The 21,112-nt window shown below is 40.6% G+C and overlaps 1 protein-coding gene across 50 annotated transcripts in view; it reads left to right on the top strand.

Moving 5' to 3' along the window:
• Positions 1-21,112, top strand: part of Slmap (sarcolemma associated protein) — a 118,084-nt gene that overhangs the window by 88,090 nt on the left and 8,882 nt on the right. For 27 of the 50 annotated variants that reach the window (XM_087587626.1, XM_087587611.1, XM_087587614.1 and 24 more), the window contains 8 exons: positions 52-111; positions 3,775-3,855; positions 4,078-4,137; positions 13,865-13,987; positions 15,640-15,714; positions 16,414-16,734; positions 17,286-17,403; positions 20,548-20,719. In XM_087587626.1, the coding sequence (XP_087443752.1) occupies positions 52-111; positions 3,775-3,855; positions 4,078-4,137; positions 13,865-13,987; positions 15,640-15,714; positions 16,414-16,734; positions 17,286-17,403; positions 20,548-20,719 (1,010 nt within the window). The remainder of the gene's footprint in view (positions 1-51; positions 112-3,774; positions 3,856-4,077; positions 4,138-13,864; positions 13,988-15,639; positions 15,715-16,413; positions 16,735-17,285; positions 17,404-20,547; positions 20,720-21,112) is intronic. The other 23 variants (XM_087587646.1, XM_087587648.1, XM_087587638.1 and 20 more) reach the window with 1 other exon arrangement.

Here is a 21,112-nt window from a genome sequence, read left to right as displayed (position 1 = left end):
GGAATGCGGCTCTGTTTGAGCTTCGGTAGTAACGCTTATTTTCTTTGGCAGAGAAGCTGATGGTCCAGGGGCATCTAACCAAAGTGGTGGAGGAATCCAAGCTTTCCAAAGGTAAGTTTTCTGCCTTCTCTCTCTGCGGTTTCACAGCTATTTTGGATAATGAAAGTTAGTCTAGAATTTCAAGGTTGTTGTATTTTATTGTTTATTTCTTACAGCTTACAAAATGTCAATCTGGTAATAGTATCAGATATTAACAGGAGAAAGACAGAATCCACAGTCATATACAAATATTTGGATGTCTATTTTAAGAAAAAATAGGAAAATTTCTTTTAATGTCGGCATTTGTGCATGGCTTTCAGGTAATGCGTGTGGTAGGTTTGTGGCTGTTCTTCAGTCTCATTGCTGCCTTGTTTTCAGTTTTCATCTCAGTCAACACAGTGCAAACTTTTTAGGAGTGAAAAAATACTTAAAATTTTATTTTGAAGATTATTTGTATATTTAACATTCCTTATGATATTCAATATTTCTCTATTTTGTTATCTCAGTTTGATTAAAACAAAAATGATGGCTTTTAGCAATATAAAAGCATGTTATATTTTATACTTAAGTCTAGTGATTCATCAAAATAGGTTTATTATTATAATTGTTATTGTTATTATAGTGATTAAACTGAGGGAAGAAAAGTAAGATTTAAAGCATCATACTGCAGCTTTTAAGCATAGGAAAACTAGGTAAATAAATCTGGGGGGATGTGTTCATTGTTAGAGTGGAACTTTCATCAGACTTTGCCAGAATAAAACTTAAAACTAGCCTCGCAGTCCTAGTCAGTTAAAACAACAAATGCTAAGAGCTTGTAACCGTTCATTTCAGTACGTTGTGTATTATTAGAACAATTGGGTTCACTTGCTTTTTAAAATGTTTTTAAACATTTTATGTCGGGTGTCTGGGGCTTTCCTTCTGAGCTTTGTGCACAGCAGATGCCATATTAGGAGAAAGAATGCATAGACGTGCAAAGCTAAGATTGTTCTGGCACATGGGCATTAGGTTTCAGAATAGTGAGCTATTTTTAGTACATATGCAATTTATTTCGTCTTATTAAACAGATGAGGACAGATTTTAAAATAGTCTTTACTTCACCACCTAGGTTCCTATTCTAATCTGTTGATTGAGTAAGCAACACTTTGTACTGGAAGCAAAGCAGAGGGTGAGGGTGATTGGTGTTTCTTTTCAAAAAGTGCCTTGCTGCTTAGGGACACCAGTGTATTCTGGAGTAGATTTGCTTGAAATCAGGTAAAGTTTTTGAAAAAGATGTGAGCAACATTATGGATTAAAAAATAGACATAAAAAGTTTTGAAGAACCTGTTTTGATTCAGCAGGTCCTCTTCTGGGTCTCTTGGTTTGTTTTTTTGAGACAGGCTTACTGTGTTGCCTTGTTTAGCCTTGAGCTCCTTCCTGTCTTAGCCTCCTAAGTGCTGAGATTACAAATGGGAGAGACCCACATTTGGCTGGGTTTTTATCTTCAGGAACAAGCTGGACAAGTGTTCAAGGTTCTTTGTTTCAGTCAGACATTTATTAAACCTATTATGGCAGATAGTTCCATGCAAATGAGTTTTCATTTTCCAAGCGTGATATTATGTTTTATATTTCATTAATCAACCTTTGTTCGCACTTTTCACACTGCCAAACCAGGTGGCCATAAAAGTTACATTTTAAATGTTTTCAGTCTGTTATAAAATATTTCTTTGGAATTTGACTTAATGCTTTAGTGATTTTATGGTGTACTTTTTCTTTAATATCAGTCCTCTGAAGGCTTCCCTCTACATGCACATAACTATGCCTTGTGTGTGCTTTGATTTGGGTCTAACTCAGGACAGGTCTCTCATAGCCTAGAAGGAGAAAGGATGCAGCAAGACCATCATTCACTGTGTGTCCTCAGGCAGCCACTGAAACCTCAACCTCACTTTCCCCACTCACATTGCTGTGTGCTAGGCTGGTTGCTTTGCTTTTGAGATAGGATCTCGGGAAATAATAAAGGGGGAGGGAGTAAATGAAACAATCTCTAAATAGCTTTAACTAAGTATACAAATATTTTAATCTATATAAATCTATATATTTTACTTACTATCTTTAAGTTTTAGTCAGTAATTAAATGTATCTTGAATATATCTTATACACATTTGATTTTCCTGTACTGATGGTGCTGTAGTGAGCATCCTCATGTAATATTTCACATATTCAACTACTTCCTTAGGGAAAAGTCAAAGTGGGCTTATAAACTTTATTTATTTATTAGCTTCTTAAATTTTATATGTATGAGTATTACTCTGCATGAATGTACTGCACTGTATATGTATTGGTGCCCACAGAGGCCAGAAGTAGTGTTGGATCCCCAGGACCTGGAGTTACATTGAGCTGTGAGCCACTCTGGGTTGTGGAACTATACTAGGGTTACCTGCAGAAATAGGAAATGTTCTTAACTGCTGAGTCATCACTCCAGTCCATGGTTTTGCATACTTTAAATTGTGATATATATTGTCACAAATGATAGATAAATGCCATGATTATTTATGATCATGAAGATAGTAGCCCCCTTAATGAGTATGATTATTCTCATTAGAGAAATAGTAGGGGTTGGGGATTTAGCTCAGTGGTAGAGCGCTTGCCTAGCAAGCACAAGGCCCTGGGTTCGGTCCTCAGCTCAGGAAAAAAAAGAAAAAAAAAAAAAGAAAAGAAAAAGGAGAAGTAGTAACTGTGTATCCTCAGAAAGTAGGGTATGATCACAGGGGAAAAGAAAAACAACAACAGAAAAGATATAATAAAAAAAGAGTAATATACTTGGGAAATAATTGTTTCCTTAGCAGCAGTGTGGTAAAAGCGATACTTTACAGCATAAATAGGCCAGATAGAGAAAATGGTGTTGATCTGAGGGGAATGTAGACTCAAGCAAAGAATTGCAGTCTGCAATGAGCTCTTAAAGGAACCCTGCAAAGAAGCCTGCATAACTCAACTCCCGTGGGAATCACTACGGGATTCCACTAGGGATGAGATTGTGACTAAATTCTTCTATCTGAAACTTAACTGAAGCCTAGACATGAATCTATAGGGTTTTGGTGGGGGAATAACCTTTTCTGTAAACCCTGTCCCAAAGAACGCCATAGAATAATACCTGGATGTATAGATACTGACTGGGAACTAGTCACCCATCATCATTAATGAACTGCTGCTCTGCATGGGTCTCTGAGAGCAGCAGTAGCCAGTAGAATGTCCTGTGCGGCAGAGTAGCTCGGAAACACCTCCTGTGAAACAGGTCCCCTTCTTGTTGTAATTTGGGTTTGCTGAGTTTTCTTTAGAAGAGGGCTGCACATCTTAACGGATATTTTTATAATTGTGAATTTTCAAGTGATTTTCTGACTCTGCACTAGGGCAAGCTTCAGGCTGTAATGTGTAATGTGCCTTTTCCTTTGATTATCGTCAGGCAAGGGCAGCATGCTCTGGGAGTTTTGTTGGGTTTGTTGTGCCTCCCTGATTACTGTAACAAAGCTCGCTGTATTTTTGTTGCCAGTTGATAAGTGGACAGACTTGAATAAGAGCCCCAGCCCTCTGCATAGCTGGCAGGATCCACATTTAATTTTCTGTGAGCTCTGAGAAATAGCCAGCATTGGGTCGGGTGGTAAAGAACAAAGAGATTGAAGATCTGAGTTGATTTTTAACACTAGTTTGCATTTGAGATTTTGAATTATATTAACATTTTGATTTTTGTGTTTTTCCTAATAGAAAACCAGGCAAAAGCAAAGGAATCTGACTTATCAGATACTCTGAGTCCAAGCAAAGAAAAAAGCAGCGACGACACTACAGGTAAGTGTCGACCTAGTATTTACAAACCTTGAACAGTCTCTGGGTAGTCTGGGTTTGTGTTTAATGAAAAAGAGATCTGGTTTCTCAGATCTCTCTGTATAAAATCTTAGATATTTTGTTAAAACTATTTTCAACTATCCAAGTATAGGAGCTATTTTATTTATTATGATAATAATTTGCTGATAGGTTAAAAAAGTTTGTAATTCTTTCTCCCTCCTATAGACGCCCAGATGGATGAGCAAGACCTGAATGAACCCCTGGCTAAGGTGTCTCTGTTAAAAGGTATTTACCTTGTTTCCACAACGGTTTACCCAGGACGTTAGACTTAGCTTTTGCCACAAAATCCGTTTCGTGTCTATGTGAAGCTTTCTATTTAGTTCACTGATTTAAAGGGTAAGAGGAATGTAAATTTAAAGTGTTGGTATCCAATGCTTGCTAGAAAAATAAGTGTGCACATTTAAACTACAGAATAACTTGATTCAGTGAAGACAGAGCAGCAAGTGGTTGAATATACTTGTGTCTGTATTTTCCTCACTTTTGATAGAAACTTGTGTGCACTGTTAACATAATCAGGGTAAGGCAAAAACACTTAGCTTTCTAGAAAGAAAAATAGCATTTCTGCCGTGATTTGCTAGAAGTACTGAGGTTTAAACTTTTTGTTCCTCTCGTTTCCCAGTAATTATCTTGTTAAGGCTCTTTGAGAAATTTGGGGCCAAGATTTACATTTTTCTGTCCTTCACCTCTTCCCATGCTCCATCCATTCCCTCTCAAGTCCAGGGCAACCTTTTCTTCTTCTTATGTGCATGTGCATAAACACATGAGTAAAACTGCACATGGTGCGGGTGGCCTGTGTGTGCGGTGTCAGGGCTGAGGACTTCGTAATTGGATGACCAGCTAGACCGCATCTTCACCTCTCACTGAGCTGAGGAATTTTGTGATAAACCTCTTTTCTTGTCTCATCCCTAAGGAGGAAGTGTGTTTACTTCTTGGTAGTTACTCTTTTAGAATACAGTAGATAGGAAGTACCAATTATTTACAAAAGTATCTACATTGAAGTGTCTTGGGGAAGACTTATTGATAAATCTTTGATTCTCAACATTTACTGTTTTTCATTGCTTCACTTTACACAAGGAAGTTACAGTCCCCAGTTGATTATGTGGGAGCAGTGAGCTAACATCACTGGAAGCTCCCTGGGCTGGAACGACAATGGCAGCCTGTGGAGGCCTCCTTGTGTCCATGTACCCAGTGTCCCACGTGAGTGGTAAGGAGCACCGCAGCCCAGGTTCTGAACTTTGAGATATAAGGAAGTAGTATAGGCTTGGTTCAGCCTGCCTGACCCTGCTGCCGTAACCGTGGCGAGAGAGATTTTGTTCAGTCTCTGTGTTCTCTAAGTCGTCTGGCCATCCTTATTCTCCTCCTCTTTCTCCTTTGACACTGAAAACCCCAAGGCTCCTGGAAGCAGTTTTGACTGAATTCCACCACCCAGGGAAGTTCCTGAGGATTGTTGACCTAAGCAGCCAATGTGTCCTTCAGTCTGATCAGGGTTTCCTTTATGTACTGATCTGTACTGCTCTTAGCGACTCTTAGTGTTGAGAAGGCATGGGTTCTTTCATGTCATAGTGACTAAAATAAATTGTTTGCACTGTTTAGAAATCTTCCCAGAAATGCAAAACCATTATTATATAAGATGTAGATACTGGAAAAACGGGATGAGGAGGTAAGCCATTGTAAAGCCCTGGACTTGAGTATCAGCATTGCAAAACAAAAGAAAAAGCAGATGGACAGACTGACACTAGAAAAGGGAGCACAGTAAACAGACATGAACTGGTACAAGAGAGAGGGGGCCAGAACCTCCGTGCTTTGTGGGAACATGAAAAAATAAAAGAGGGGAAAACTAAGTAATAAACACTCATAAAATAGTGGCTTATATGGTCTGTTGTGCTGCATAAAATCTGTCAGGTTTTTTGTTAGCTAAATTCTGATTAGTTTTTATGTAGCATTATGATTATGTTAATTCTATTTAACTGTTATTTAAATTTATTTATTAGGCCTACAGTGTTATGCCTGCATGTATGCCTGCAGGCCAGAAGAAGGCACCAGATCTCATTATAGATGGTTGTCAGTCCCCTTGTGGTTGCTGGGAAGTAAACTCCAGATCTCTGACAGAGCAGCCAGTGCTCTTAGACTCGGAGCCACCTTCCTAGGCCCCGAATAGTATTCTCCACAGCAGCTGTTGAGAAGTTTTGAAGCTGGGTGTGGTGGCATATGCCCGTAATATCAACCTTTGGGAGGGCAGAACAGGCACAGTCAGAGGCTCGCCTACCTCTCAGTGAAACAGAAAGATTTTATAACTTAATTTTTTAAAAGTTATTTTTAGATTTATTTTTCATTAACTGTGTATATGTGTATGTGGAGTTATGTGCATATAAGAGAAGAAGGTGCCTTTGGAAGCTAGGCCGGAAGAGGTCACCAGATTCCCTGAAGGTAGAGACAGGAATTGAGAGCTGCCTGCTGGGAAGTGCGGGAAGTGCAGGGCTTTTGTGGATAATGCCTGAAGTTTAGTAATTAGGACACGAAGACATCTGTGCAGTTAAAGGCATTGGCCTTTTGCTGAGGCAGTCTCTCAGGTAGCCTCTAATGTAACCCAACTACGTCCTCACCATTTTCTCTCTCCATGTGGTTCTCTGCCTGCTTCCCAGTCCCTCACCGTTCTCAGAGTCTCCTGGCCTCTGCCTGCCAGGACATTTTGTCTGCACTTCTTGCAGCAGCTCGAGCTGCCAGCTCCTTAGTGCACTGAAGCTCTATTCCTTATTCAAGCAGTTGGCTTTGGTTCTACATAGGGAAGGTCCCCTTACTCATGGCTGCTTGCCTTCTTTTAAAGGCAGGTGAAGAAGTAACATTTACATAGCCTGATAGCCTGGTGCTGCTGGCTCCAAATAACAGTTGAGAACATAAGGAGACACTTTTTCGTAGGCAAGAAATACAATGTTTGCGGGTCACCATAACATGCTAGGACCTGAGCTCCGGTGCTGTCTGAGCAGAGTACACTTGAACTGCGCTGCCTGCCAGCTCTCCCTCACCTTGCAGCTCTCCCTCACCTTGCAGCTCTCCCTCGCCTGGCAGCTCTCCCTCACCTGGCAGCTCTCCCTCACCTTGCAGCTTGGTGTCTACGGACAGAATGTTAGTTAAGAGCCTGGAGCAGTGGCTCAGTGGTCAAGAGCGTTTGTCATTCTGGAGGATCCGAGTTTGGTTTTCAGCACACACGGTGGCTGATAACCATGCACAGCTCTGCTTTGAGGAGACTCCACACTCTTGAGACTTCCCTGGGCACTAGGCATAGGAAAAACACTCAAATACATAATAAAATAAATCTTAAAAACAAGAGAATAGAGTCATTCCATGCTTGACTAGCAAGGTGGATTTTGTAAGAGTTGCCAAGAAATAATCATTACTTTAAATGGTAATTATTATTTTTCCTTTGTAAGAGTTTCGTGCATTTCTAAAATGGTTTGTTCACCTATTAGAACTCACTGGAATGATTTATTAATTTACTAGAAACATTTAAATCATGCTTGATTACATAGGGTTATCGTTTGTAATCTGTATGATAAGGTGCAATAACGTGACGATTCTGTTTTGGTGCATGGTAGTTGAAACCGGTTCATAAGCCAACAGTAGAGTCCCAGCTTTCTGAGTGCTGGGACTATAGGAGTGCCACACCCAACTTGGATTTTTCTCTTAAAGGAAGAGAGTAAATTACCAGGCTCCACAGTTAACTTTAGGATTGATTAGGAAGAATTGGCACTTATATAGCCTGTTTATCTTACTCATTGCAATTCTGTATCTGAGCCATTGTTTTTAAATATCTTTCCTTTAAAAATTTTTTATTGGGAATAATCATGTGCTATTCATATTAGTGATCTAGTGTTAAGAAAATAATCTACCCATCTCTCATTAAGTGCGTGCTCTTTCTTAGATGTGAGATCATGATAGCAATAGTATCTACCTTTTATACTGTTAATAATTTGTTAAATTATGCATCTTTAGAGAACGTAGGTCAAACTACAGGTTCTAAAATTCCCCAAAATTTTGAACTTGAAAAAAAGAAGGACTTTTGCCTAAATGGCATATAATGTTAAGATTTAGAGAACTTAAGTAGTTTCAAAGATGTGTAGGATAGCATTTCTAAGTCAGATTGGCAATAAACTGGATGTAATAGATTTGGGAGTTCACATTTTCCTAGTTCCTCAACATTTTCCCCAGTGAGGCAGCAGGCAGCTTGTTGTGCCAAAGTGAAAAGGCCAGTCCCTGCCACAGGTCTCCCTGCCCTCTTCTGATGGGACCTCCTGCTGACTACTAGCAGAGGTATGTGCCGCAGGCCCTCACTAGCTCTCTCAAGTACTCTACAGCGGCTCTTAAAGACTCCACAACAGTGTTTGCTTCCTCTTGTCCTTTTGAAGACAAAGAAGAGTAGGTGCCTGGTTTTTCGTTTGTTTGGTTGATTGGTTGGTTGTAATGATAGGAAGTCAGTCGGAGCATCTTGAAAGGAAGATCATTTGTGATGACTCTAAAATCTATCATATGATTCATGCCATATTAAAAAGGAGAGAGAGAAAATCATGAACTTGATCTTGACTTGGATGGTTGAAAGGATGGTCTGATGAGACAAATGTCCTGGGTCTACATGCTTCTGCTGGGAACTGCAGAGGGGCTGAGAGTTCGGAACAGAAGCTAGGAATGTTTGGCACATAGGAAAACTATAGTCCCATCTCTTCATCTTTTCTTTGTTCTGTTTTAAACTTTGAAACAGTTTTGTGTAGCTGGTTTTGGACTTACTAAGTATCTTGAACTCCCTCATGCTGCTTCTGCTTCTTAACTGCTGGGATTTCAGGTTTGCCACCTTGCCTGCGAGTGGTGGCAGTCTTAGGGAGGAGAGATGTGTCATGGAAATGAGCGCGATGGGAACTTCGGAAAGTGTGCGTCTTCCTGGTCAGGGACAGGGGTGGGACAGTGGTCTGGATGGCATTCCAAAGAAGATGGTCTAAAGTACATGTGGGTCTGCCAAAAGGAGAAAGGGCGGTGTGCATCTGTCATCATCTAGGCAAGAGCACAGGTAAATGAGTGAGAGAGAAGACTTGGCTCGGAGGACGCCAGTAGCTCAGTGTGGGGTTTTCTCCTTGAGTGCAAATGCTAGCGATAGGAGAGATTACTAGACGAAAACAAGCAAACAAAAACATGGGAATGACCGCAGAGCTGGCAAAGGAACCAACTGTCAGGAGGGACTCTGGCTGATCAGAAGCAGCAAGGGGACACTGCAAAAGCTAAATTTGCAGTTAGGCAGCCGCCTGAGGCTGTCCCACATGTGAACATAGGTTTGAGAGACAATTTGGTTTACAGACTAAGCCTGCCACTGCCTATCATATCAAACTTTCTGAAAGGGGAAACTGATGATGGTGGAAAGAGGATGTGCTTCTGCGAGCCACCCCAGCGGATGTGCTGGTGTACTGTGGTGGGTGGCAGAGGAAGCACAGAGAACACTGACTGGCCCTTTCCTGCGTGCCTGGGAATTCTCAACCAGGCATACACTGAGAGGCTCTGAGTCTCTGTTCAGAACACACTTTGGTAAAACCAAATTTAATTCAGGGTATATGTAGTTTTTCTCTAGGCTAATGCTTGTGATTTTAGATGTTTCATGTATAGTACAAATCTATAGAATTTAACCTTGGGCTGAGAAGCTAGATTCTGCCCACTTCTCAGACACCAGTGTCATAGTTTGGGCTTCTGTGCACATATAGGATTCCAGTATTCGATTCCTGAGGTCCACACTATATATAATTTTGTTTTATTTAGTAACACAGTCACAGGCAGCTCTAAAGATATGTAAATAGTATTAAGAGTAAAACATGTTTTTTAAGGTCTCAGTCTCCTAGATCCTCCTGCCTCAGCCTTCCAATTGCTAGAAAGGCATAATTCTTCAATAATGTTTATTTCTGTTTGACTTCTGTAGCCAAATAAAATGGGCTTAAGTGTGTGGCACATGCTTTTATTTTAATCGTAGCCATTTGGCGGGTTAGACGATACTGCAGGTGTATCTGAGGCCAGCCTAAGCAGCACCAGACTCGGCCACAGAAGAGAAGATACGGAGATGAGTCAGGCTGCCCTTGCCGAGGCATTTCCCTTGATGCTCAGCCAGGATCTTCTAATAAAGCATTTTCCCACCAAACCTTGTGAAAAACAACGCTTAGTCAGCCTTAGCATAAAAAGTTTCTCGTTAGTCTTTGATAAAAATCAGCTCTTGGTTGTTTAGGGGGATGGTCTGTGCACTAACGATGTGACCAGTTTGAATGTGGTCTTTTGTGTTTATTGCACCAAATTTAATTTGTCAGGACTTTTAGTCAGTAGAAGTACTATTCTGTGTCCAAATATTCCAGAGTTCGTGTTTATATGATTTGATGCATGCCATCGCTTTTTTTTTTTTTTTTGTAATTAAATTGTTGGTCCTTTTTATGGTTCAGAGAATTAATTTACAAATAGTACTTCTTTGTCTGACACAGTTCATTACTGCATTGATTGTTTTCTCCTTTAAAATGTGACTACTTGGCATAAGCCCCTTCCTTATTATTTCTTTGGGAAGTGGAGTGCTGTATTAGTTTTGTTTCACAGCATGACCTATCATGGGAAGTGTTGTGCTGGACAGGAATTCTCTGTGTGTAGGCTTTCGAAGTGGGTTCCTCATTTATAAGGAGCCCCTAAAGCAAGACAGCCTTCCTTTAGCCCTTGCAGGAGTCTGTCTGTCTTACTGTGCTTGGAATGATAAACCAGAAGGGGAGATAAGTTGTTAAAATTTAGTCAGAAAGGATTGGACTTATCCTAGGATAATGGCATTAGGATTGTTTACTTTAAGAGAGTTTTTTTAATTATTTAAAAATACAAACATGGGGGTTGGGGATTTAGCTCAGTGGTAGAGCGCTTGCTGGCAAGCGCAAGGCCCTGGGTTCGGTCCCCAGCTCTGAAAAAAAGAAAAGAGAAGAAGAAGAAGAAGGAAAAAAAAAATACAAACATGGTAAAAGTTGAAGAAAAACAGAAACACAAATATATATTTGCCCACTTCCTAGATTCAGTATTAATATGCTACCACATTTCCTGTATTTAAATATATGTAAACAATTTCTTCTATTTTTTTTTTTTACCTTTATATAATTCCTGATCTATAGAAAAGTTGCACCATTAGGATTAGGAGTCCTGTCTATTCTTCATTCAGATTTCTCCAAATGTGAACACTGCACCCACTTCACTTTATCAATTTTTCAGCCTTATTTTTCCTCTCCTTCCTCCTGTCTCTCACCTTTTAGCCATGGATCATTCAGAATCGCAGAAATGATAACCTTTACTCCTAAGTACTTTGCCCCACAAATCCAGATCCTCCTACATGATTCCTATACCGTTCTCAGAATTAGGAAGTTAACCCTGATATGTACTATGCTTGCAACTGCCAATTTTATTCTTATTTTCCAGTTGTCTAAATTCTTTGCTCTCCTTAAGTCTCATGTCATTAACAATTTTGAACAGCATGGAGCAATTAAAATGTCTCCCAGTTTGGCTGTGACTCCTCCTCATGACTAGATGCGAACTGTGCATATTTTACAGAGACTATGGCAGAGGTGCCTGATACTGCCCTGCTCTGTTGTTGGTGACCTTAACTTTGACTAATTAAGGTGTTGCCTCCCAGGTTTCTCCTTGCATAGGAACTAATTTTCTTTTTGTAAGTAATAAGTACCTTGTGGAGTATTGTCTATGACTACATATATGTCCCATTAAAATTCAGACGTGTTACTATTTATGTTTTAGCATATGCTGATTTGCAGTCTGGGTCAAGAATGATTTCATAACTATCATTTCTTACATATTTGTCATCTTGCTTCAAATGTAGTAAGAATCCTCATTTTAATTTTTTTCTTTTTGTTACAGTCTCACCCTATAGCCCAGGCTATCCTAGAACTCGCTGTGTAAGCAAAAGAATGTAAAATACAATATAAAAATATTACTTTCTGGATGATGTTAGTCAGTGTTCAATAGCCAAAATATTTGTAAAGATTTGTTTGAGTGTGTGTGTGTGTGTGTGTGTGTGTGTGTGTGTGTGTGTGTGCGCGCACGCGCGCCCACCCACACATGTGTGCACACATTTGTGTGTATACGTTTTGGAGGTGTGTATGTGGGTCCGTGTGCCCTTAGAGGCCAGAAGAGGCTATAAGATCCCTTAGAGCTGGAGCTACAGCATTTGGAAGTCACCCACGTAGCTGGAATCTAAACTCAAGTACTCATGGCTGTTTAGCAAGCACTCCTAGCCACTGAGTCGTCCTTCTAGGCTGCTAAAAGCTTAATACAGCAAACGGTGAGCAGCAGAGCACCGAAGAGGGGAGAGCTGGGGAAGTGGGTAGTGCTGGGTGAAATGTATTTCAGTTAAATGGATACGGTTAGGTCAGTTGATAATTCAGTGCATATATTTATCTGCTGTGCATGTGATATTGGGTACAAATTAGTATGCAGAGCATCTAGTCTAGTTTTTATTGTATTTTTAGAGTTAACAGTATTTTTTGAATTTTTGGTTGTGAGCCTAGCCTTCAACGGCTGAGCCATCTCTCCAGCCCTATTTTTTGAATTTTTAAAAATTAAACTATAACTGCATTGTTTCTCCATTACCCTCTCTTCCCTCCAGCTCCTGCTATGCCACTCTCAAATGATCTCTTTTTTATAAATGTCATTGCATACATGCATGTTTTTATTTTGTATTCTATAAGTAACATTGCTGTAAGACTTTAAAACTCTTTTTTTGGGGGGGGGAGGGGAGTGGTTTGCTGGTCCACACCTTTAATCTTAGCATTCAGGAAGCAGAGACAGATCTCGTACCAGCCTAGTCTACATACTGAGATTCAGAATAGACAGGGATGCACATTGAGATTCCATCTCAAAACAAATACACACACACACACACACACACACACACACACACACACACACACACACACACACTAAAACAACCAAACCAAAACCAAAAACCTGGTTTTTGTAAATTAACTCTTAAGGAGTCTGTTCTATCCTGCTACCTTGTGGGATTCTAGAGTGCAACATAGATCCTTGGTGGGCTTGGAAGTGCCTCCTCTCCCTGCTGAGCCTGCAACATAGATCCTTGGTGGGCTTGGAAGTGCCTCCTCTCCCTGCTGAGCCTGCTCGTCCTCACGTTCTTTCTTTTTTTTTTTTTTTTTTTCCGGAGCTGGGGACCGAACCCAGGGCCTTGCGCTTCCTAGGCCTAGGCAAGCGCTCTACCACTGAGCTAAATCCCCAACCCCCTCACGTTCTTTCTTAAAGATGAATTTCTTTTGTTTTTCCATTTTTGTTTTAGCTCCAGGTAGTTTTTCTTGTCTTATTCTTGAATTTCAAAGTCGATGGAGAAGGAGCTGGCAGAGGGTTGGTTGCTCTGGTAAATTAGGCATTTGCTGCCAAGCCTGATAACCTGAGTTCAATCCTTGGGAGCCCCATGGGGGAGAGAAAGAGACAGCTTCCTTACGTTGTCTTCTGACCTCTATATCTGCACTGTGGCATGCAGGCATGCATCTCTCTCTGTCTCTCTCTGTCTCTCTCTCTCTCTCTCTTTCACACACACACACACACACACACACACACACACACACACACACACACACACCAATAACCGTAGTAGTAAGAACATGATTGAAAACTGATGGAAACAGTGGTGTGCCTATCTCCTCACTGGATTTCAAGTTTACAGGAGATGAACATCAATTATGTGTATGTTAATTTCTATCTTTTATAGTACTAGTATCTGTGTTAACTAATGTGCTTACTCTAATTTGCTTCTAAGTTTTATTTAACTCAGTTGTGCCATGTTGCAAACTATGTATGTCTAAACATGAAAGAGTGCCAGACACTAGTTACAGAGAATATAGTGCAGTACTAACACTTGCTTTTTAAAAAAACGTGTTTTTGTCAGATGACTTACAGGGTACCCAGGCAGAAACTGAGGCCAAACAAGACACTCAACATCTTCGGAAAGAATTGGTGGAAGCCCAGGAGCTAGCTAGAGCAAGTAAACAAAAATGCTTTGACCTTCAAGGTGAGACGAAGATCCCTGCAGCCCCCTGGGGTCCTGTGAGGCAGAGTAGGTGTGATGGCACAAGAGCTCAGAGCCCAGAGGCATGGCAGGGAGAGCCAGGGCTGGGCTGTTCTCAGACATCACTTCAGCTGGTGAGAGGGCTATCACAGCTGCTCTCTGCCTTTGTAATTGTGAGGAGCACAAGAGCTCTACCGACAGAAGAGCTCTGTGCTTCATTGTTAGTCTGTGCTCTTTGCAGGCTGAATGTCCCTTATCTCAAATGCTCAGGTCAAAGGATTCAGATTTCATAGCATTTCATATTGCACATGTGTTTGGATGTGAGATGCTCCATCCACCAGTGTGGATCCACACAAGCCTGGCTCAGGAGGGAACCGTGTAAATTAAGTTAGTGCTCACTTTTCAGGGTGGTTATTTAACAGGAAGGTTGCAGACAGGGTTCAAAATATGGAATCTTCTCAGCTGAGGCCAGTGGTCTATGTAGAGGGGAAAGGGTGTAAGTTTGAGGCCAGTCTGGGTAGTTAGATGCCCTCAAAAAAAAAAAAAAAAGTCTTTTTCATCTCAGCCACTTCTCTTCCTCGTGGCCTATAATCATCCGCCTCTGGAACCATTGCCCTTTGGCAGTTAAAGTCTTGGAGAGTCCCAAGATCCAGCCCATGGATCCTTATGGCACCCCTAAGTTTTATGAGATTCCCTTCCTGGGCAGAACAATTCAAATGCCAAGATGAAGCTGTGAATTCCTAACTACTTCCTTTCCTGATTCTTAAAGACATGATTGCTGATGAGCTGTTAGGACTGTGGCTTATCTTAAGGAAGGCCAGCCCAGTGCATGTGGCCCTGGCTTTCAGCCACAGAACTGCAGAAATTAAAAAGTAGGCAGTTGTCTCTCTTGACTTTATTATAGGATACAAACTAATGTTTAATTACAATGAAAAATATTTATCAATCAGCCATTGTTTTTATTTACTATGTGTTTGACAATAAACACAAGAATATTCCATTTTGGGGTTTTTGTTTTGTTTTTTTGTTCGTGGTTGGGTAGAGTTTTTTTGTTTTGTTTTGAGATAGGGTCTCAATACATAGCCTTTGCTAGCAAAGGGACTCACTACATAGATGACAACTTGCTTGAATTCACAGAGATCTGCCTGCCTCTGTTACCTCAGTGTTTGGGTTAGATTAAGTATGCAGTATGATACCCAGTCCTTAATATGATAATTTTTTAATGGTACCAGGTATTGTACCTAGGCCTTTGTGTAAGCACTCTGCCACAGAGCTATCACAACCCTCTAACATAGCCTAGGCTGGCCTTGAACTTGTGAGACTCCTTGTCTTAACCGTCCCCGTATTTGGGATTATAAACCTGTGCTATCTTGCATTGCTCAAAATGATAACTAACAATTATGTGAATATTTCTTGTGTAAGAAAAGCCTACTGGTATTCAGTGTATGAAATTATGGAACTAGATTTTATAGATTTCTTACTTACTATTGTTTTGTGTTCTAAAATCTTAATGGCTAATACTGATAATACTTAACATCTAACCTTGTGTCTCTCCATAAACTTTAAAAGACAAATTTTAGAAATTTCTAGTTGCACAATTATGAATGTTTTTCATTAACTCACAAAATTAGATACACTGTGTTTTTGCCTTTTAGCTCTTTTGGAAGAAGAACGAAAAGCCTATCGAAATCAAGTTGAGGAATCAGCTAAACAAATCCAGGTTCTTCAAGGTATGGGGCTCCCACGACTGTTAAGACAGCTGTGGTTATGGTTGTGTTCAGTGATTGCAAAGGAATGGAAAGTAAGGTTGCAGAGGGTCCTCAGTTGCCATGGCTCTGTTCTTCCCTAGAAACCGTCGTACTAGGCCCTTGGACAGTTGGCCTTCAAAGCAGACAAAGGGAGGGACTGTCCCAGTAACCCATCATAGACACTGGAGTTGAGAAGGCAGGGTCATGCTAACTGGAGTGCTGCATGCCTGTAATCCAGCACGTAAGAGGCAGGATGGTCATGAGTTTAAGGCCCACCTCAGCTGGGTAATGACTCTGAGTCCTTCCTGCCTCAGCTAAAACTGTCTCACTGCCTCCCTCCCTACAAAATATTTTCATCGGCAAGAAGATAGAAAAATATATATTATATACATGCATATATAAATCCCTTTGTACTCAATGTTCGTTATTTTATATATGAATGAAGGCATTAGAAAAAAGAATAAATGTCAACATACTAAAATAAATTTACTTTAGGTTTTTGGCTTTTTTCTTTTACATCTGTGTTCTGGTATTTTCTGTACAAACATGTGCAGTTTAATCAAAAGAAAGTGAGGAAAAAGAGCTGTGAGAGTGAGGCTGCACAGTGGCTGAAACCTGTAATGTGCTGTAATTGCATTCCTAATCCCTGTGACTTGGGAAATGATAAATACACTTTTACAGTCCAGCTGCAGAGGCTACACATGGATATGGAGAATCTCCAGGAGGAAAAGGACACTGAGATTTCTAGCACGAGAGATAAATTGCTGAGTGCTCAAGATGAGATTTTGCTCCTTCATCAAGCAGCAGCAAAGGCTGTGTCTGAGCGGGACACTGACTTTATGTCTTTGCAAGAAGAGCTCAAGAAGGTGAGAGCAGAGCTTGAGGGCTGGAGGAAAGCAGCATCTGAGTATGAGGAGGAAATCAGAAGTCTGCAGAGCACTTTCCAACTTAGATGTCAGCAGTGTGAAGTCCAGCAAAGAGAGGAGGCCACAAGGTTGCAAGGTAAGTGGACTCTTAAGCTTAAAGCTCCTTCCTACCTCTTGCTTTTCAGGGAGTAGGAGGAGGTGGCCCTTAGTCTTACTGTGCTGTCCCAGCCCATACCTGCTAGCTTGTAGCTCATGGCAACAGTAATTCTTCTCTTTGATAGAAGGTAACTGTGTAAACCAGGGCTTCTATACAAAGGCTGTAGCTGTGTTCTACTGGTCTACAGGTTCTATAATAAGTTGCGGTCTTACAGACATGTACTATTAATTCTGTATATTGCTACTTAAGAGTATGCATTGTAACAATGGTGTACACCTATAATCCCAGATGGTTATGAGGTTAAGGCATGCCTGGATTATGTCCTGAGAGCGTGTGCCAAAAACAAGCAAACGTTGACATTGTCTCAATATTAAACGTTAGCATTGTGAAGCAGCCAGGCGTAGTGGGACATACCCTTAAGGCTCACACTCAGGAGGCAGAGACCGTACTCTGAAATGGTACTCTGTCTCCTTTGAATATGGTGGATTTTTGGTTTCTGTGTTAACAAATATGTTTTACAACTATTTTAGGTGAACTAGAGAAGTTGAAAAAGGAATGGGATGTACTGGAAAATGAGTGCCGTTCTCTGAAAAAGGAGAATGTGTTATTGTCATCAGAACTGCAGCGACAAGAAAAAGAATTGCACAAGTATGTGAGAATTTCCCTGTTAACTTCAAATTTGTCTTTAAGTTTTATGTAAATTAAAATTTGATACTTAAATACCATTTTGGAACAGAATGTTCAGCCAAACTGGTTATATGACAAGATAAACACAGAAAGTAACTGTCATATCATTTTGTTTCTTTCACCATTGTATCCTGTAAGCCTGCTCCTTTTGGAATACCGTAGAACCCACATCCACTTGGATGCCCCACTGTTGAAAACAAACAGCAGAGTTCCAAAACTGAAAGTACCTTGTTAACAGAATAGCAGTGCATGGCACATATACAATTACTGTTCTTTAACCTCACCCGTCTCTTAGTAAGAGGCAGATCTAAGACTATAACAGAGGCACAATGTAGCCTCTGATCACTTAGGAAGAGGCCAAGAGTGCAGCAAGCTATGGAGAACTCAAGGCTGTGGGCTCTGTTCCTAAGGTAAGGGAGGAGACGATAGAGAGGTTCTGAGTGATTGAGATTGGACCCGTGGCTTGCTCCATCCTGTCTAGCCAGAACAGAAAGCCCCAGGTTCAGTAAGACTTTGTCTTTAGAGGAAGACAGCTGACATTCATTCAGGAATAGATGCACACATACATATGTTGGTTCAGATACATAGGACACACACACAGAGGAACTAATCTGTATGGTGGGTGGCATACCCTTGTAACCCTAGGACCAGGAATTCTAAAAGTCCTTTTTAGCTCTACAGTCTGTAGTCTTATCTTAACCCCTCACCCCTCCTAAACTCAGTGAGGAAAGACTTGAAGAGCTGATTTATTCTCTAAAGCCCCTCGTTATATTACCATGAAGTCTCACAAAACACTTTGATTTTCTCTCTCTTTTTTAAATATTTCATGTACTTTTATTTTATAGGTGTGTATGTTTTGCTTGCATACAGTAAGAGTGCCTTGCATATGTAGCCCCTGTATATATGGTGGACATTGGATTCTGTAGCACTAGAGGTACAGATAATTGTCAGGTATTGGGAACCCAGCCTGGGTCCTCTGGAACACCAGCCAGTGCTCTGAACCACTGAGCCATCTCTCTAGCCCCTGATTTTTCTCTTCTGTGCTAAAACTTTGTTCAGTCTTTTCATGTATTGTATGTATATTACATTTTTTAATATGTGGTGATAATTAATGGATAAAAACAATTATTTCCTTGTAACATGAAATAGTAAAAGCAATGCTTAAAATAGGAAGAGGCCAAAATCAAGACTCATTAGTACATACACATGTATTGGTTCCTTGGTGGCAGCACATGTAAACAGATTGATAGGGTCTTGCTGTGTAGCCAAGGCTGGCCCTGAACTCCTAATCCTGCAGCTTTAGACTTTCAAGTACAGTAAATATAGGCATTAACTACTCCACCTACATTTTGAACCTCCTGATCTCTCATTTTTGAGATGTGATTAATTAATTTTTTTTACTGTTATCAAAGAATTGAATAAGGAACTTTTTTTTTTTTTTGGAGCTGGGGACCGAACCCAGGGCCTTACGCTTGCTAGGCAAGCGCTCTACCACTGAGCTAAATCCCCAACCCCACTATTTTTTATACTGATATTGAACCCAGTGTCTTGATCATGTTAGCCACAATCTCTACCACTGAGGCACAACCTCAGTCTCTGGAAAAAAGTATTGATATTCAATCATCAAGTTAGTTTCCTCATGTGTAAATTTTTTAAAAGATTTATTTGTTTGTTTGTTTATTTCTTTATTTCTTTATTTGAGCACTCTTTAGCTGTCTTCAGACACACTGAACAGGACATCAGATTCCATTACAGATGGTTATAAGCCACCATGTTGTTCCTGGGCATTGAACTCAAGACCTGAAAAAGTGCTCTTTACTATTGAGCCATCTGTCCAGCCCAATGTGTAAATTAATTTTAATAGCAAATTATAAAAATAATCATGTACTTAAAGCTGGAGAATAGCTTCAGATACCATATTTTTTAATCAGGGTTTCTATTGCAGTAATAAAACACCATGAACAAAGCAACTTGGGGAGCAAAGTTTTATTATATCATACAACTATCAGGTCACAGATCATCCCTGAAGGAAGACAAGGCAGTAACCTGGAGTCAGGAACTGATTCAGAGGCCATGAGGGGTGCTGCTTATTGGCTTGCTCCTCATGGCTTACTCAGCCTGCTTCTTATACAACTCAGGACCACCTGCTGAAGGGGTCATACCACTCACAGTGGGCTGGAGACTTGCACATCAATCATCAATCAAGAAACCGCCTTACAAGCTAGTCAGTAAGGGGCACCTCCCAGCTGATTCTAGAGTATGTTGAGTTGACATAAAGCTAGTCAGCACAGGGGTGAATGTGTGACAGAAGAGGACACTGAGAGACCCCTTGCTATTTGTAGTGTGTCACCTATACATAGTCTAAGAGCTCAGGAAATGTTTATTCAGAGAATAAGGCAAACCAGTTAAGTGACTTGCTCCATATTCCACAGTTCATTTGTAGTAAGGCCAGGACCCACCTCCCAGTCCCGTCCTCGTCCTGTGCTTGCTCCCATGGGCTGGGGAAGCAGGTGCTTCCCTCTGTCTTAGTTAAGCAGGTTTATCGCTCTCTGAAGTCAGCACTGATTCCTATGCCTGAGGTTTCCGACCCCTCTTCTCCTTTCAAGTACTTAGTCTTGTAACATAGTTGAAATACATATTTCTATTATGTATTTATGGTACAATTAGTAAATAAAATTTGATCTACTGAAGTATACAATTAGGGCCCAGCATGGGTGTGCATATCTTTAATGTCAGCATTTAGAAAGCAAAGGCAGGCAAATCTCTGTCAGTGCAAGACCAGCCTGGTCTACAAAGGAAGTTCAGGCCAGCCAAACTACATAGTATGATCCTATCAAGAAATCAAGAAAATAATAGAAGCAGTGAACATGCCCAACATACAATTAGTCGTTTCCTTCTACTGTAAAATTTCTACTTCTCTGTTTGAAAGGATATAGCTTTAAACCTGGAGGGAAGTTTGAATGGCTTTCCTTACTAAAAGTGCCTTACCTTTTCATGCCTTTCCTTCCTGCTGTGAATCTGCTCTCCCCTGGCGAAATGCTGAGGAGTCCAGGCCTCCTCTGTGTCCAGGGTCTGTGGTGATGGCTCTCGGGGTTTCTGTTGCAGTTCTCAGAAGCAAAGTTTGGAGCTCACGAGTGACCTCAGCATCCTTCAAATGACTAGGAAAGAACTCGAGAACCAAATGGGATCCTTGAAAGAACAACACCTTCGGGATGAAGCTGACTTAAAAACTCTTCTCAGTAAGGCTGAAAACCAAGCCAAGGATGTACAGAAAGAGGTAAAGCGAAAAGACATTCTGGGTCCAGTTATGGTTGGACTCAAAGCCAAAGGCAAATCAGACATCCATGCTACTTAGAAATAAAGAAAAGCAGAAACCATATTACTTGTCAGTTGACACTTGGAACACTCCAGCATGGTCATTTCTAGGTGTGCGTCATGATCCATATCAAGAGAACTTATCGATTGTTTGTTTTCAAACATACAGATATAAGAGTTAGTTTTTAATTTTTCTCAAACAATTGACTGACATGAGAGATTCTTTGTAGCAGAAGTTTGGCCTGTTGTTTAACTATTACAGAGCGTGTCATATTTAATGAACTATTCTTCCTTCCAGAAGGCAAACTAGGGCAACACTCGTGCTGAAGCTGTATACTCTTGGGAGAGTGACTGA

This window comes from Rattus norvegicus, chromosome 16, assembly GCF_021556685.1.
Source record: "Rattus norvegicus strain SHRSP/BbbUtx chromosome 16, alternate assembly SHRSP_T2T, whole genome shotgun sequence".
NCBI classification, from domain to species: Eukaryota; Metazoa; Chordata; class Mammalia; order Rodentia; family Muridae; genus Rattus; species Rattus norvegicus.
Note: the sequence above shows the minus strand (reverse complement) of the source record. Positions and strands in the feature narration are given on the sequence as shown.